Source organism: Phascolarctos cinereus, unplaced genomic scaffold (genome assembly GCF_003287225.1).
Source record: "Phascolarctos cinereus isolate Bilbo 61053 unplaced genomic scaffold, phaCin_HiC Scaffold_2;HRSCAF=192, whole genome shotgun sequence".
Lineage (NCBI taxonomy): Eukaryota > Metazoa > Chordata > Mammalia > Diprotodontia > Phascolarctidae > Phascolarctos > Phascolarctos cinereus.
The window spans coordinates 262,771,638-262,790,425 of NW_027555625.1; the positions used below are offsets into that span (position 1 = coordinate 262,771,638).

At 39.7% G+C, this 18,788-nt stretch overlaps 1 protein-coding gene across 2 annotated transcripts in view; it reads left to right on the forward strand.

Moving 5' to 3' along the window:
- Window positions 1–17,085, forward strand: part of CCDC180 (coiled-coil domain containing 180) — a 132,199-nt gene extending 115,114 nt beyond the window's left edge. The window contains exons 36-38 of one of the 2 annotated variants that reach the window (XM_020981992.2): window positions 1,387–1,492; window positions 11,579–11,714; window positions 16,867–17,085. In XM_020981992.2, the coding sequence (XP_020837651.1) occupies window positions 1,387–1,492; window positions 11,579–11,714; window positions 16,867–16,998 (374 nt within the window). In that variant the 3' untranslated portion in view covers window positions 16,999–17,085. The remainder of the gene's footprint in view (window positions 1–1,386; window positions 1,493–11,578; window positions 11,715–16,866) is intronic. The other variant, XM_020981993.2, reaches the window with a different exon arrangement.
- Window positions 17,086–18,788: the final 1,703 nt, after the last annotated feature.

Genomic DNA, 18,788 nt, shown 5'->3' on the forward strand with positions numbered 1-18,788 from the left:
TTCTTGTGGCAGAAGGTGGCTGTTAAGATGGCAGGTGATGAGGTGTGGTAGCAGAAATAGTCTGAGCCATCCACAGAGGTGGAGCTATCAATGCAAATCATCAAGAAGCCATCCAGGAGAACCTTGTAGACAGTGGCCATGGTTTGGTGGCTCAATGGCTTTCAGCTTCATCTCTTCTTCAAACGCTCTGCCTTCCATGGTAGATGGTGTCACACTAGATCTTCTGAAAGATTGGGCAGTTGCTAATTTCACCTTGCCTCTCTGGTTTCTTGATGTTATGGCCAACATGGTGAGACCAGCCCTCAGGATGGATGAGGAGACTCCATATGTGGCACCAGAATCCTTCATCACCATCATCATCATCATAGAGCAGCTGCAGTCACCCCTCCCCATCACCATGTCTAACCTGGCCATTCATGTCCTAGACAAGTGTGGCTTGTCCACCAGCTCTACTCACATACCCTGATGGAAGGGGTATTTAATGCTTTCTGACATCTTGTTGTGGAAATCTACCAGGAAGGTCCTGGTTCCCACCATCTGCTTCATAAGGCAACTCTTCCAGTCTGTGTACTTTCCATGAATATAGTCTTCAGGGGCACCAAGATTTTGCCATTGATTGTGCAGCAGCTGATGAGTGCACATCCATGGTGTCCAGGATACACCAGAATTCATGGTTGGGTCTTAAAGCCCTCATACTGAAGGAACACCTGTTACCTACTGTCTGGATGACTGAGGCAATATGGTAGATGTGGCAGGGAAGCACAGTATTATTCTTCAGCACATCTTCTTTCATCCCCTTCATTGCATTATCCCACTGATCAAACAGCAGTATGATAGGGACCATCTTGTAATTGTGTTCCTTTAAAAATTTCCCTTGGTTGGAGTCCAGGACCAGAGCTACATGCCTGGCCCACCAGATGACATGAGGAAGTTGTTGCCTAGCCAATGAGGGTCTCCTGTGTCAGGGGCCAGCCAAGGCTACTCTGAGAGCAGCATTCCTCCCCACCAAGGCTCTACAGTCAGAAGAAGGAGAGGCTGGGGCCTGGAAAAGAGCTTAATTCCAACCCCCTCATTTTACAAATGAGGAAACTAAGGTTCAGAGATTTTTCTAAAGTCACACCGAGTAAATTCATGATCAGTGGGAGTTGCACTCAAATAATCAGCACCACCATCAAAACTCACTTTTCCAAAACATGTCAAAGTTAACAAAGCAAAGCACAAGTATTACAACACCCATTTTACAAAGGAAAAAACTGAGGCTCAGAGAGGCAAAGGGACTTACCTCAGGTTTTTTGAGAAGATAGAGTTAATGATCTCAGTGCTCTTTCTACTCTACCACATGAATAATTTCATGATGTCATCTCATCTGTCTCTTCTTTGTTCCAGAAATGGAGCCACTCAGGCAAAAGTCATCTGTCTTAATACATCGGAAAGTTGCTGGACTTCCCTTGGAAGATGAGAGAGAGAAGCCACAAGTTGAACGAGGTTACAAGTAAGTTATGAGCACTTTTCAGAACAAATTTTTGGGTCAAAACTGTAGCTGACCCTTCATTGTAGGCAATGGAAAAGGCATGTGGTAGCCTTCCAAAGGCAAATCTTCCAAGTTTCAAAAATGTTATTATATGGAATAATATAAAGCATTAAAGAAATTTGACTCTAATGGTTGCAGTTTTAAAATTAAGCACCAAGGAGTTTGACCAAAAAAGAAAAGAATCATTTGTACAAAAAAAAAAATCAGAGGATTATTTGTAAGAGGAAAAAATTGGAAATGGAATAAACGTCCCTTCATTGGTGAATGATCATACAAATTACCATATACAAAGGTAAGGAAACATTATTACACTGTAAGAAATTACAAATGTGAAATATCCAAAGAAATATGGGGAGATTTCTGCGAAGTGGTGTAAGGCAAAAGAAGCAGGAACAAAAAAGCAATAAATGTTGACTTTAACAATGAAGTAAAGAAGATCAAGAAAGGGGATCGGGAAAATAAGAAGATGATTCCTATTACATAAAAGTCAATATATACATCATTAAGGGGTGAGGTTAACAATTGGTAAATAACAAAAGTCAAAGAAGTATGTGAGTCTTTTCCCTCTTTATTTGATTTCTTTGGGGTATAGACCTAGTAGAGGAATTGCTGGGTCAAAGGGTATGCACATTTTTATAGCTTTTGGGTCCCAGTTCCAGATTGCTTAAAGGAATGTTTGGACTAGTTCACAGTTCCAACAACAATGAATCTGATTTCCTACAGCACTTCTAGAATTTGTCATTTTCCTTTTTCGTCATCTTAGTCAATATGATGGGCATGAGGGAGTACCTCAGAGTTGTTTTAATTTATATTCCTCTAATTATTAGTGATTTAGAGAATTTTTTTCCATATGTCTATTGATAGCTTGGCTTTCTTCCCCTAAAAATTGCCAATTCATATCCTTTGACTATTTATCAATCGGAGAATGGCTCTTTTTCTTGAAAATTTGACTCAGTCCCCTACATATTTTGGAAATAACACCTTTATCAGAGAAACTAAAGCAAAAGTTTAAAGAGTTAAAAATGTTTTTTGTCTGTGAAAAGTATTCTCGATGAGAGTGCTAGAGGAAAAGTTGGGAAAGAATGAGAGCTATGGAAGAAAGTTTGGCACAAATGGTACAAACCTTACCCAAGAAACGGATTCCCTGAAAATTAGAACAGATCAAATAGAAGACAACATCTCCATAAACAAGAGATATTAAAACAAACTCATAAGACTGAAAAAGTAGAAGAAAATGTAAGGTATCTCATAGAAAATGTAAGGTATCCAAAGCATGTGCCTTGGAAAACAGAGAAGAAAAATTTAAGAATCATTGAACTACCTGAAAAACATGACCAGAACAAAAGCTTAGACATCCTCTTTCAGGAAAACTTCCCCAATCTCTTAGAACCAGAGGGCAAAAAGGAAATAGAAGGACTCCACCAGTCACCTCCTGAAAGAACCTTCAAAAAGAAAACTCCCAGGAATATTACAGCCAAAATCCAAAGTTTCCAGGTCAAAGGAAAAATGCTACAAGCACACAGAAAGAAAGAGTTCAAGTACCAAGGAGCTACAATCAAGATCATGCACAATTCAGCAACCATCACTAACAAGAAGCACAGATAGTGAAATACCATATTTCAGAAGGCAGTAATTACTTACTCAGCAAAACTGCATATAATCCTACAGGTGAAAAAGAATAGATCTTTAATGAACAAGAGGACTTCCAAAAATTCCTGATTAAAAGAGCAGAGCTATATAGAAACCTTGAAATTCAAACACAGAAGTTAAGAGAAACATAAAAGGTAAATATGAATGAACAAAGATAAGGAACTAAACAAGGATAAACTGTTTACATTTTAATATGGGGGAGAGGGGTAATACATTTGTCCAGTACCAACTCTGTCATCATCAGGGGTTGCTACTATCTCCTCCTTCACCCTTGTCTTACATGACGAAATTCTTGCCAGGGCCAATCCTTCTGTGTCCTGCCATCTTCACTGATTATTATCCCATTTCTCTCCTGCCTTTTGTGGCTGACCTCCAGAAGGCCATCTACAGTAGGTGCCTCCACTTCCTCTCTTCTCACTGTCCTCTTAACTCCAAGTATAGCTTCTGATCTCATCCTTTGATCCAAACTACCCTCTCCAAAGTTACCGGTGATCTCTTAATCTCCAAATCCAGTGATCTTTTCTCAGTTCTCATCCTTTTTGCTCTCTCTGCAGCCTTTGACACTTTGACCACCCTCTTCTCCTTGATGCCCTCTTCTCACTAGGATTATTGGGGAAGTAGTATCTCCTAGTTCTCCTCCTATCTGACTGTTCTCTTCCTAGCTCTTCATTTAGGTCATGACTACTAATGGTGGGTATCCCACAGTGCTCTGTCCTTGGCTCTCTTCTTTTCTCCTTCTATACTACTTCACTTGGTGATCTCATTAGCTCCTTTGAATTCAATTATCATCCCTGATCATCATCATACTGGTGATTCTCAAATCTACTTATTGAGCCCTAACTTCTCTGTTGACCTCAAGTATCACATCTACAACTGACTATTAGATATCTCACCTTGGATGTCCTGTAAACATCTTATCAACATATCTAGAACTGAACCCATGCTGATTGGTCAGCCTGCCACAAATCTCTCCCCATCCCAATTCATCCTCCACTCTGCTGCCAAAGTAATTTTTTCTAAAACATAGTACATAAATATTTATGAAGTACCTACAATATGTATGCAAAAGACAGTTCCTACCCTCAAGGAGCTCATAATCTAATGGTAAATGACAACACATAAAAAGAAACTGAAAAGCAAAAAGAAAGGGGGGAGAGGATGGGGAAGGGAGGGAGTAGACATCAGGTATACAGGCATGATGAAGTCTTGCAGCCAGATGGGAAATGATGAGGTTTCTGCCCTGGGCCCCCCTCCTTAAATAGAGGATCTAGGAGGAGTTCTCTGATGTCAACCCTCCACCCTTTCCAATTACCAAGAGAAAGGGGCCTAAGGGGAAGGGGGTACTGAGGAAGTATAAAGTGTGTCTATGTCACTTCCCTACTCAATAAATTCCAGTGGGTCCCTGTAACCTCTGGGATCAAATACAAAATCTTCTGTTCGGCAGTCAGGGACTGTCTTTTGCCTTTCTTTGTGTGTCCAGGATCTAGCACAGTGTCTGGTATAAACTATGGGGCTTAAGAAATGTTTATTGACTGACTGACTGACTGACTGAATTAGGAACTCTAACTAACCAATATCTAATGACCAACCACAATCCTAGAAGACTAATAATGAAATTAGTAATGAAAAGACACCTCTTGATAGAGGTGTGACGTACTCACATCCCAGAATATACATACACATTTTGTATGTATACTTACAAAATACAGAGGTATTTTGACATAGCCAATGCAGAAATTTGTTCTGTTTTTCTTGACTCTACATGTTTGTAACACTATTTTTGTTTTTCTTTTGTTCTCAAAGTGGGGAGTTTGGGGGAAAGGGGAGAAAAAGCAGATTTTTGCTGATTTTGAACTAATGCTGAGCGAAGTGAGCTAAACAAGGAAAACATTGTGTACACAGTAACAGCCACATTGTGCAATGACTAATTTTCATAGACTTGGCTCTTCTCAGCAATGCGAGGATCTAAGACAACTCCAAAAGACTTATGATGGAAAATCCTGTCCACAGCCAGAGTAAGAACTGTGGAGTCTGAATGCAAATTGAAGCACACTATTTGCTCTCTTTTTTTTCTGTTGTTGTTTTGTTTTGTTTTATCTTTCTCATGGTTCCTCCCATTGGTCCTAATTCTTCTTTACAACATGACTAATGTGAAGATATGTTTAATGTGAATATATATGTAGAGCCTATATCAGATTGCATGCTGTCCTGGGGAGGGGGAAAGGAAGGAAGAGGGAGAAAATTTAAAACTCAAAAGCTTATGGAAGTGAATGTTGAAAACTAAAAATAAATTAATAAATAAGTTTTTAAAAAGAATGAAAAAAAACCCATTAAGACAGACTTTGATTCAACCAAAAATTGCAAAAGGAATGTCCCTGAGTCCCAAATAATAAAAAGGGAAAATTTTAAATTCCTCTAACAACCTGCTGTTCTGTGTTTGTTTGTCCGTTTGCACATACCTAATCAGCATATAGTCAGTCAGAAGAGGAGAGGGAACAAAAAAACCAAATTTCTCCCCACGGGAGGGGCTCTGCCTCCACAGCTGTTTCTGACCCTTTCCCTTCCCTCTCCTCTCCCAGCTGCACCCGCACTTTCGGGCTTTGAGCTAGGCTGGCAGTGGCGCCGCTGTTCCCTCTGGCTGCTGACTAACCCTGTCTTGACTGAGTATTAGAAAATCCTTGTTTCTCATCTGAATGCTGTCTTCAGTGAATACAGGAAAACCAGTGTTTAGCTATACTGTTCTTTAGTTATCCTGGTCTAATGGAGGATAACTGGGCAAACCTTGCCACCCAAATTTTCAAAGTCACCATCACTGCTGCAGTGGGAAGAGGGTTGGCTTTGGAACCAGAAAGCCTTTATGCAAATCCCAGTTCTCCCTCACTGAATCTCCATAGGACCTCGGACAAGTCACTTAACTGCTCCATACTCAGTTTCCTCATCTGTAAAATGAGGACATTTGCTGCAGTGGCTTCTAAGGTCCCTTCCAGCTCCTAGGTCTATGATCCTAGAATTCATTGCTTTTTAAATTTATTCTTAATATCTAAGGGACAGCTAGGTGGGAGAACTGAGTTCAAATCTACCCACAGATACTATGTGACCAAGAAGTCATTTAACTTCTCTGGGCCGCAGTTTCCTCATCTGTAAAATGGGGAAAACAACAGCACCTACCTCACAGGACTGTTGTGAGGATCAAGTGAGATAATATATGCAAAGTGCTTTCCAAACCTTAATAAATGCCAGCTATCATTTATCATTTGATCTAGTTTTTTAAACATTCCTCCATGTAAGCAGTTTGATTACAGTGCCATGGCCACATAAAAGGCAGCACTGAGAAGACTCGGTGATGGTTAGGACTGTGGGGTCATGGCAACCTGGGTCAAGTGTCACCTCCTACATATGCTGACTGAGATCTCAGGCAAGTCTTTTACGCTCTCATTGTCCTTCAGTAAACCTATATATTCTATGGCAGGAAGAGGGTTGGGGTGGTGGGGTGGTGGCAAGGCACCTTCCAGCTAATTGCAAAGGGTTGTATGACACAAGGCACTGTGGCTTTGCTTAGCACCCCAGCATTACTCAGGGCTCCAAGGTCCTCTGTGGCTCACCACACAAACAAACAGGGACAAGGCCAGAACGATGAAGGCCAGGTGGGGCCTATTTTACTGTAAACTGTAAAACTGTGGCCCTGGGTCTCAAATCCTCTATTTCAGTTTCCTGCTTTTCACATGGAGGTGTGTCCAGAAACGAAACTCCCAGACTTTGAACCACTTTACATGTACTTTCTAATTGATATTTTTTAATGAGAATCATCTTTACAAATGCCTTAATTAACCTCTGAGAGGAAACAGGCAGGCTTTCTCAAACAGAATTGGACAGCAGAACACCCTTTACAGCCAAATAAAGGACTAAAAAGTATAGAGAATACAAGTTCCCACTGTTCTTACCATTCTGATGACTGGGAAAATGCATTTAATTTGTTAGAACAAAATGCCACCTGAAAGGCTTCCCCCCCCCCACCCCCATGAGTCATCACCTTGGCATACATAAAAAATTTGCTGAAAAGATGTAGCAACAGAGATAAAATTTTATTCAATGACCTGCTGAGTATTAATCTCAAGCAAAGCCATGAGATGAGGAAGCATATGCTCTCTAAAGGTGTTCACTACTATTTTGCATGTCTAGCACAGAGTCCAAATTTAGAAGAGTGACTCCCTGTAGATGGTAAAGTTCTCCAGATGCTCCTGTTTACGGATGACATTGTGCTGACTGCATTTAGAACCTCCTAAAACATCGCTCAAAAGAATTTGGCTTACCTATCCATAAAGTAATCAATCCACTAGCATTTATTAAGCACCTATCGTGTGCTAAGAAGTGAATGAAGAATACTTGCTGTTCAGGATATGTGCACTTGCACAAACAAGCTGTAGAGCCATTAGTACATCAATTTTGGACAGATAGTACAGTTGACTATAAACTGAATTTAGAGTTGAACAATAGGAAAAACTAGATATCCTTAAGGAAATTATAGTTTTAATGAACCCAAGTTTAGAGCTGAAATAAAGGCCTATGCTTTTTGTAGAAAGTACACTTATTTAGCCTCTCTATCACAGGGCAAAGAGGGCTCCATCTTCCCCAAAGGGTTCTAGCTCACCCTGAGGGACTGGGGAATCTCTTTTTTATTTAGCCTTTGGCTTGAGCACCCCCCCCAGCTGTGTTCCCCCATTGTTAGGGGGCCAATGACTAATATCCCAGTTCCATTTAATTACCTGACATCAACTAGCTTTTACCAGAGGTTTGATTGTTGTGCTTTGTTCTCTTGGGGGTCAAGGTGCAGTGTGTCTGACTGTGACCTCTCAGACTGATAATGAATTTGGAAGGCTGTACCACAGGTCAGGCACAAAGAGTAGGCAGGAACGTTTGGAGTAGAGATATCTCTAAATTTGCACATCTCATGTTTCTTTTGAGCTACTACAATTCTGCTGTGTTCATAGGGCACGGCATCTTCTTTGATGCAGGCACATTTATGCCAAAGATATAGCAAAAACAAAGTATGTTATCCTTTCCACTTTGCAGGGGTTAGGGGGACGTGGAACCCCTGGGACCTAGAAAATCCGCATAAAATTTTTTGGCCTTCCCTTTGTATCAGAGAAGAAGTCTGAATTTTTTCTTTTTCTTTTATGGGGTGTTTACAATACCTTAAAAGAAAAAATATGTTAATATTATACAATACTGTACACATATTTTATGCATTTCTGAGTTTCTAAACTTGTTCTGTGTCATCTGCTGGCCTTTGCATATGATCTGTAGCTTCCACAAAACTCCCCAAAAAATTTAATTCCTTATGCCAATCCGAGAACGGGGAAAGTCACAATGTGGAAGGGCTAACTATATAAACAGTTTTCCCCAATACTTTCAGGGCATGAGCTCCCCTATAGCACTTCAGTTGAGTGGGGGGAGGCTAGAGAGGGGGCAATCAGCTCAACTTAGTTTAGCTCCTACACCTCATTGGTCCCACCAAATTCAAGCCCAAATGCAGCCTGACTGCCAGATGAGTCCTTGTCTCAGATTCCACAGGCCTGTGTCCCAAAGGTCAATCCTGGGGATCGCTCCTTGCTCCTTGGGAAACTGATGTTGGGAGGGCTCTGGAACATTGGGATGCCAAGGTGCCCTCTGGACCTTCTGAATTTACAGAGTTGTAGAAACTCCACTCCCTTTATCTAAAACAGGAAAAAGAAAAGGCAGAGGATAAGGGCCATGTCCTCAGACAGGGAAGAAGCCTCTAGGACCTTTCTCTTTACAGTCTCATCTCTCACTGGACTCTGTGGGGGGAAAAAAAAAGTCACTGAAATTCCTCCCAAGAATTAATGAGGAAGAGAAAATGACTGATGCTGATTGGCCAAAAGGCTCCTAGATCTTTTTGGATGCCTCCTCTTCCCCACCTAGTTAGCAGACCTAATCCAGTTACAAAATGTCTGCACACAAAAACATTCTATACAGTCTTCCCAAGGTACTCACTTTACATGTCATTATGATTCTCCCACAAAAAAAACTCACTTGCCTCTTCAAGTGGAGAAACAACATCCCAGGCATTCTGCACATACTCCAGATCCTCTTCATATTAAAAAAAATTTAACATCTGTTTTTAAATCACTCTTACTCAACTCCCCCCAGCCATCTTTTATAACAAGGGTCAGCCAAAGAACCAAATTCAGCCCACCTGCCTCTTTTTCTGTCTGATTAAAATGTTTATTTTTTTTTAACATTTTAATTGTTTTTATTGTACTTTTTAAAATGATTTAATTATGTTTTTTAAAAAAAACATTCTCAGCTTGTGGGCTGTATGAAAACTGAGCTGTATATCCTTAGGTAGTTTTTTTTTTTTGCCAACCCCTACCTTACAACAAAGAATTTGAAAATGAGAGGGAGAAAAAAGGGCAGTTCAGCAAATCTAACCAACAGCAGCCTTAGTGCCCCACCTCCTCACAGAAGGGAAAAAAGGTGCATTTTGCATCTCTTTTTCAGGACTGGCTTAGTTAACACTTACAGGGTGTTTCATTTCACTTTGGAATGGTGATCATTCAGCTGCCTCTTCCCATTTATATTATTGTAGTCATTGGGAATGTTGTTGTCTGGGCTCAGCCTACATCATTTTATCTCAGTTCATCTAAGTCTTTCCATGTTCCTCTGTATCCTTCATATTCACCATATCTTATGGCACCGTAATATTCCTTTACCTTCAAGAACAATATTCCCCATTCAATAACGTCTATCTTTTTAAAAGCAATGTTCCACCGATGTTCTGGTGTTTATATCACTATGGAGCATGAAATGCTGGCATTTCTCTGAAGAATGGAAACTGAGGCTCACCCCAGATAAGAATGAGGCATTACAAAGGAAGACTTGTGCTAGAGGAAGTTTCATAAAGGACACATGTCATCAGTAGGATGACATTAAAAAAAAGATGGCCCAATCACATAGCAAAAGCGGGTATATAGCTGTGGAGCCTTTGAACAAAAACAAAATATAAAAGCTCTTTTTTCACATACCAGATGTTGAATAGAGCAGCCCAAACGGAAGTGCTGGGACCTCAGAGGGGTCTTACAGAATGAATAAGATTAGGAGAAGAAAAGGGATGACGCTCTTGGTGTGGGAGGTAACCAGAAGTCACAGAATGAACAATTGCCTGGAAGTGAGAATGAGTGAGGAACTTTCTAGAGATGGTGTGACCAGCCTGTCTGGAATGCTGGATTCACATGGGAAATCATGGTAGGTAGGTAAGGTAGGTGGGGGCAAGATTATAGAGGGCTTTGACCATCAGGCTAAGGAGTTCAGACTATATTCTGTAAACACTGAGAGTGGCATCTGGGTCAGAAGACACACATCTGTTTCCCAGGCCTTTACCAGGGCAGTTGCTGGCCCATCCTAGCCTAATTAAATCATTGTCCTCGAAATACTGAGGAACTGTGATTAGCTTCCATTTTTAATCATTGTTACATGTTATTAATTTATTGCTATCTTGGGAGCTGTTTGTTTTGACATGATAGCCTCATTTCTACAAACACCTAAACAAACTCCTTTAAAAATATACTCCGAAAGAACATTTTGCTCATCTTAAAACTCTATGTAAATGTTAGTAATGACTCTAAGCTGTTTGAGGGAAGGGATTTGGTCCTATAATTTTTCGTCTTTTTCATAGTATTAAGAATAATGCTACGTATATAGAAGGCATTAAATAAAAATGTGCTAAATTTTTTTTAAATGCTCCTTGAAAATATTATTAATTAACAGAGATAATAGACACGTATCCATTAACTTTGGCAATATGGTTCTAACATTGACCACTGTATTTGACTGAAGTTTTATTGACACTCCACATTGTCATTATTTGGTGTAATTATTGTGTATATTTGTTCTTTTGACTCTGTTTTCTGCATTCAGTTATCACTTCATAAAGGTCTTCCCATATTTCTCTGAATTCTTCATATTCATTTTTACTTATCTTATGGACCAATGACATTCCATTACATTAATCTACAATAATTTGTTGAACTCATCCTCAATCATTGGACTTGCATGTTGTTCCCAGTTTTTTGTTGTTACAAATCAGGCTTCTATGAACACATACATACACATGATGGGTTTTTTTCTTGTCAATAATCTCTTTGGGCTGTCATCTTAATAGTATGATCTCTGGTCAAAGGATATGAGCAATTTAATAACATTTCTTGCCTTATTCCAAATTGCTTTCTAGAAAGGATGAACCAATTCACTATAAGCTTTTTTAATGAAGGACAAACAAGTGGTGACTGCAAAGGATATTAGGTTTGCATCTTTATGTCTCACTGATGAGAAATTCAAAATAGAGGCCATCTCTGTATTTTAAATGTATTCTTATTCTAGGAAGTGGCCAGGAATCATCCCTACATCATTCACCATTACCAACAAAATTCACATCAGACCAACACCTCCGATGATAACCACCAAAAGCACCCTGGGTCACCAGGCAGTGGTGGAAGCAAGAGATACTATATATTTGGTGAGTGTGAGCAAAGGGCAGCTGTTTGAAAGGGAAACTAAAATTTGCTTCAATTCTACAAATGATAATAAGGATCTTGGAGGGGTAGAGGAGTGATGATATTTGTAAAGTGACTATGAGTGTTGATAACTTTTAAAGAGAGAAGTGAATCCAAGATAATTTGAGGAACACAGTGATCCTTTCCATATAGTGGGGTTAGGGGTAAGGCAGCCCTGAGATCTGGAAAATCCGTGTAAAATTGTTTGGACCTCCCTTCGTAGCAGAGAAGAAGTCTGAATTGTTATGGTATTAAAAGATAAAATATGTTGATATGATGCAATACCATACATATATTTATGCATTTCTGAGTTTAGACACTTTTTTCTGTGTTGTTTTCTGATCTTCCCATGTTGTCTGTGGCTTCAGCAAAACTCCCCAAAAATTCCCATCTAATTTCTTATGCTAACCTGTGATATATCAAAACCATAATGGGGAAAGTTACAATGTGGAAGGAATAACTGTACTAACAACTAGGGGATAATAGGAAAGGCTTCCCAGAGGAGGTAGCACCTGAGATAAGCCTTGACAGAAGTGAAGGATTCTAAGAGGTGACAGTAAGAGCAATTTTCCTTCCTCAATCAGGTAAGCTCAAATAAGAATTGAAATTTATCTGCATGCCCCAAGCAGAACCCACTGGGGAAAGACCAAATAGAAACATGCTAAGCAGGTAACTAGAGCTAAATTAGCCTGAGATCACACATTTATGACATGTTTATTACAAAGAAAATAAACTACATTCCTATAACAGAGAGAGAGACAGTCTGGTATAGCAAGCAGTGTGCTAGTAAATAATTTTTAACAACTGGCTCTCAAGGAAAAAAATGTAGGCATGACACTTTCTGAATTTAACCTGCATTGTTAACATTTTCTCCATCACTTTCTTAAGACTAGACAATCAACAAAATAACAAATCAAGGCCTATTCTGTAGCATTTCTCAATTTCTGAGGTATAAATGCTCACACTAAAAATTTAATAATCTGTCTCAAGAGCAGATCGTGTCTGGTTCTGGCATGCCCCAGGTGTAGGGGCTAAAGAGATGATTTCAAAGACAGGAAATAGCCGGTGGGTTCAGTCTCTGCTCTGAAACATACTGGCTATGTGACCTTGGAGAAGTTAACGAACTTTTCAGTGTCCTGGAGCAGTGATGTCCAACTCAAGTAGAAATGGATCCCTGCAATCTGTATATTGACTTAGAAACCCACAAATTAGCGTTTTCTATGCTATATTGCATTTTTATTTATTTTATTAAACATGTCTTAAAGTACATCTTAATCTGGTTCCTGCCCCACTTGGGAGTTTTGCTGGCAGCTTGCTGGCCATGAGTTTAACATCTCTATACTAGGTGAGAGCTCTCTAAAATTTTAAGCTGCAGAAAAGGGACTATTTTGTCTTGGGAGAGGGTTTCCTCACCTGGGCATTCTCTTTGCCAGTGAAATCACAGATTTAAACCCCATCCCTATCCCTATACATGTAACAGAAAGTTGACTATACAGTATAAATCATATGCCAACCCAGAGCAGCTCTGTGTGGGAATTTGTCTACTGTGCAATATAATGTAGTCATAAGAGCCCTGGACTTGGAGTCAGAAGACTGTGTGTGACTTTGCACAAATCACTTTAATCAGTCTGTCAACAAAGGCCTACTATATGCCAGGTAATAGATGACAGGAAATAGAGACAAAAATCAAACTTCCCAGACTCAAGGAACTTAGATTCTCTCAGGGGAGAAACAACATACACACACACACACACACACACACACACACACACACACACACATAAAATGTGTGTATTATATATAGAGATAGATAGATATTATGTGTGTATATATATATGTATATATGTATAAAGCAAATAAATAAAAGGTAAGTGGGTGGAGGACCAAGAAATGTTTCCTGTAGAAGGCAGCATTTCAACCATTTTAAAGGAAACAAGGAATTCAACCAGGCAAAGATGAGGAGGCAGGAGTGTATTGCAGGAATAAGGAAGAACCAGTGTAAAGGTACCAGAGATGATGTGTCCTGTGTGAGGAACAAGAAGGCTGCCAGCCTAGACTGAATAATATATAACACAATTGGAACAGTAGTTTGGGACCAGGTTGTAAAGGGCTTTAAAATCCAACCAGAGGAGTTTATATAGGGAGCCATTAGAATATTTCAAGTATGACATATTCAAGTATGAATGACAGAGCTGAGCTTTGAGAAAATCACTTTAACAATTGGGTGGAGAATTAATTGAGAGGATAGGCAGGCTAATTAGGAGGCTTACCCAGGAGATACAGGACTGAGCTAAGGTTGTAGTCATGAGAGTAAAGGGACAGCTACAAAAGAATTTGTAGAAGTGGAAACCATGAGATTTGGCAACTGGTTGGTGACATTGAGTGAGGAAGAATGAAGGTAAGGTGTCAGCCTCCTTGTCTGGAAAAGAAGCATAACACAAACTCTCTACTTCATATAGAGTTCTTGTTAAGGATCTGCTCAGATAATACATGGCAAGTGCTTTATAAACCTTAAGTCAATATAAATGTAAGTTGCTATTACCCTAGTTGAAATTGGATTTCAGAGTTGGATTTCCCTCCCTTATTTTTCAGGAGTAAATTGAAAATACCCTTCCCATTACTAGTTCTATGGAGGAGTCACTTCATTAACCACTGATGTAATCATTGGAGTTTTTTCCTTTATGCCGTGCTTTCAGATGCATCCTTTTACATTGTTTTAACATGTGATAAACAATGAAATCTAACATTGGTACAATCTGGCTAAAAAGTTTATCTGAGCAGATTTTCTTGTGTGTGTGTGTGTGTGTGTGTGTGTGTGTGTGTGTGTGTGTGTGTGTATGTGTGTGTGTGTGTTTAACATTTGATAGCTAAGCAGAATGTGCTGCTATAGGTATGATCATCATTACTTACATTTCTGTGTCTTATTTATTTTCTAGTGTAGTGATTTTTTGGTGTTCTTGTTCTTGCTTTTGGTTTCGCACATATCCTCTCTTTTGTATTTATTCAAATATTTAACAGCTTGTAACTAGATGTTGAAGGAGATCAAAACAAAATTGATCTGGAAAAAATTACAACAGTGAATCCAAAGATATTTAAGACATCGTTCCTGACCTCACGGAGCTTACAGTATAGTTCGTTGTACATAAGATATGTATATAAGGTGATATCAGTGGGTAAATAATATAGCTCATGAGCAGGGCACTGTCTCAACCACGGAGGGTAGGTGATGATGTGCCAATGGAGAAAGAGATGGTAGAACTCTGCCCTCAAACTATTTCAAATAAGTAATTTGAAATAATAATATTTATATAACATATAACATGTAATAATTATATGATATATAATAAAAATAATTTATAAGGTGAGTAATTATAAAATTTGTTGAACCTGATTAACTCTGGTTTAGATATGGCTAGACTTAGATGTCAATTTGCTTAAAAGCAGGAGGCTAAACCAGATGGTTCCTGTAGGTCCCTTTCAAGACAAATTATCTTTGTGTTTCAAGTTAGCATAATCCTACAAAAGGTTGTCAGGAAAACCTAACAACACAAATGCTATCTACTCTAGTATTTGCAAAACCAAAATATAGTTACCTGCCATTTATGGTGAGAAGCGGGACAGATGCTCTCACCATTAACATCCCAGTGCTAGGATAAAAATCCTATCCTGCAGAGATGAGGTAATAGTAGGAGCTTATGGAACTCTCAAATATCCCAGGGGGATTCACTTCCCTCCCTCCCCAGACCTCCTACTCCCTCTGATTATTCCTATATGCCCTTAGGCTAAAAACCACAGGCGCACAGTGGTTTTTTTGTTTTCAGTTTACACAGCAACTCCGTATGAGGAAGATAGCAATAAGTATTATTCCCCATTTTACAGATGCAGAAAAGGGGGCTCAGAAAGTTATATTCACATTGCTAGGAAGTACCAGCACTAGGCCTCCAAACTCCATCTCCCAACTCCAAATCTAGAGCTTTTTCTACCCTACAACCCAGACTCTCAAACCAGGGTGGGAAAAAGATTCTTCTGACAAAGGTAGTGACTGTCCATGCATTTTCCAAAATCCTACAGGGAACTTAGATAAGACAAAAGATGTTCAGTGAATGCTAGACAAACAATAAAAGAAAAAGAACTGACTATGGGGCCAAGCACTATGCCAAACACTGGAGATGCAAAAATAAAACAGTCCCTGCTCTCAAGTTGCTACGTTCTAATTAGAAGAGACAACACGTATGGGAAAGCTGAATGCCAAGGCAAAGAAAATGGTTTTCAGTGGTCCTGAGGACCACCTAGGGGCCAAGTGGCAGGGCAGGTGGCAAGGCCCAAGGGTCCTTAGGGTGCTATCTTTAGGTTAGATGTCAACGCTTGGGGGTCTGAATACATAGTGGCAGGGTAGATTATAAGGCCTAGTGTCTCTCCATCTTCCCAGAAGGATTGTACATCGTGGGGGGTTAGGGGTGTGGAGCTCTGGGAGCTGGAAAATCCATGTAAAATTTTTTTGCCTTCCCTTCATACTAGACAAGTCTGAATTTTTTCGTTTTCTTTTATAGGGTGTTTATAGTACCTTATTATAAAATTTGGGTTAAGTATTTGGTCATAGGCTCTATGTCTTCTGCTGGCCTTCTCTTATCATCTGTGGCTTCCACAAAACTCTCCAGAAATTCCCATTTAATTTCTTATGCCAACCCATGATATATCAAAGTCACAATGGGGAAAGTTGCAATGTGGAAGGAATAACTATAGTTGGTAACTCCCTACATATCCAAGTGGTACGAACAGCTAGGTCTGTTCAACCATAAGGAGCCATTGGAGGGGCCAGACCCACCACCACTGGGAAGGAGGGAGAGGACCCAAGGGTCAGAGTAGAGCTACTTCCTGTAGGGGTGGGAATGGAAGTTCAGTGTCCAATTGGGAGATGGAAAGAGAAAGAAGCACTGAGAGGAAGGTTGGGAAGAGCAAGGGTTTCCTCAGGTGCTCACTGCTTGCTGCCTGCTGAATAGGGTATCTAGGCTAGGGAAGCAAGCAGGCAGGGAAAGGAGACGAAAAATTGACACGTTAGGGAAGATGGCAGTTCTCCTAATATGGGCTCTTTCCTCTGCTTTTCCTCCTCCCCAGAGATATTTGGAAGAATTACAGCTGGATCTGAACAAAATTAAGGAAGAAAAGGATATCCAGCTAACTAAAGCTGAGCGTTGGAAGGGCTGGTGGAATCTCTCAGTAAACACCATCAAGAGCTTGTATCCATAACCCCTTTAGACACTTTTCTTATGTATGTACTTAGGTTTAAGAGACTTTGAAATTTTTGTTCTGCAAATAAAAATGTGGTTACACTCATCTTGACAGCTGTAGCCATCACTGTGCTGGGAAGGGTTATAGTTTTCGCCTTTATCAGGTAAATTTCATGAGTGGCCAGACTACAGATGATCCTCCCTGGTGGAGCAAACACTCCCCAGCTCGTCAATAGTCCAGTGCAATGAAAAGAATTATAGATGGAAGGGACATCTGAGCTCATCTAAGCTAACCCCCGACCTTTACAAGTGAGGAAATTGAAGTCCATAGAGCTTAAGTGACTTGCCCAAGTGGTAGAGCTCAGGCATATGAACCAAGTTCCTCTGATTCCAAATTTAGTATTCTTTTCATTGAGTGAATGAGAGCATTATTTTAAAAATGGGGGGAAAGGTAATAATTTTTTTAAATTTCAGATGACAAAATGCTGGGTAGTTTTATAACAATCTTTTTATCATCAAAGGAAATGGAAAATGCCACACTTGAACTCTTAATATCACAGTCATAGATGTGCTTATAGAGGAGTTATTTTTAAATTAAAGCATTAAAGAATACTGAAAGAGGGGCAGCTTGGTGTTGCAGTGGCTAGAGCAGCGAAACTGGAGTCAGGAGGACCTGAGTTCAAATTAGGCCTCAGACTTAACTCTGTGACCCTGGGCAAGTCGTTTAACCCTAGTTGTCTCCCCCTACCCCTCCCAAAACCCAAACAAATACCCAAAGATAGCAAATTCATCTGTTTTATACCTAGGGTATATAGAAATCTATGCCAGCAACAGGGTTCCAAGGACATCAAAAGATCAAATCACAAGGAGGGGAAGTTACAAGGTGTGGAAAAAAATACATTCTATTAAGAACAAAAATTGTGACCAAAAGAATATCAGCAACCACCATTCAATATGCCTATTTCCCCATCTATGTGAAGTATTTTAAGTATAATATACACAGGAAGATATTAACAGGGGATAGGTGGGCTTTTTGAAAACAATATGCCACAATAGACCCTGATTGACTGAAAAAGAGAAAATACAAAATTCTGCTTTTTGTTGGATATAAAAAGAGCATTTGATTCAGTAGAGCAAAACATCATTTTAAAAACTTTCTTCCAACAAAGTATCTCTCATGCATACATCAAAACTATACAATAAACTTTGAAAGATAAAACAAAGATAATCCTGTTCACAACAATCCTCTGCTCATTAAAAACACATGAAGCAGCTCACTCAGTGGTAGCTGGTAGCACTTAACAGGCTACTTTGGACATTCTCCCTTTTTTGTACTCTTTGTTTCCCCCATTCCTGGCTCTAATTTCTCTAAGAGATAAACAAAAAATGGAAGAAGAAGTCACTGTTCTTGCCATTAACAACGGCTCTGGCATGTACAAAACTGACTTTGCTGGCAGTAGTGCTCCTCAGGCTGTGTTCCCCTCTATTGTTGGATGCCCAAGATACCAGGGTGTAGTGGTGGGAATGGGACAGAAAGACAATTATATTGATGATGGGCCCAGAGCAAGAGAGGTATCTTGACTCTTAAAAATCCCAATAAACATGGCCTTCTTGCCAACTGAGATGGTAAATGGAGAAAATCTGGCATCTTCTACAATGAGCTTCGTGTAGCCCTGAGGAACATCCTATTCTGCTTACAGAAGCTTCTTTAAACACCAACACCAACAGAGAAGATGACATAAATCACGGTTGAGACCCTCACCTCACCAACTATGTATGTTGCTATTTGGGCTGTATTGTCTCTGTACA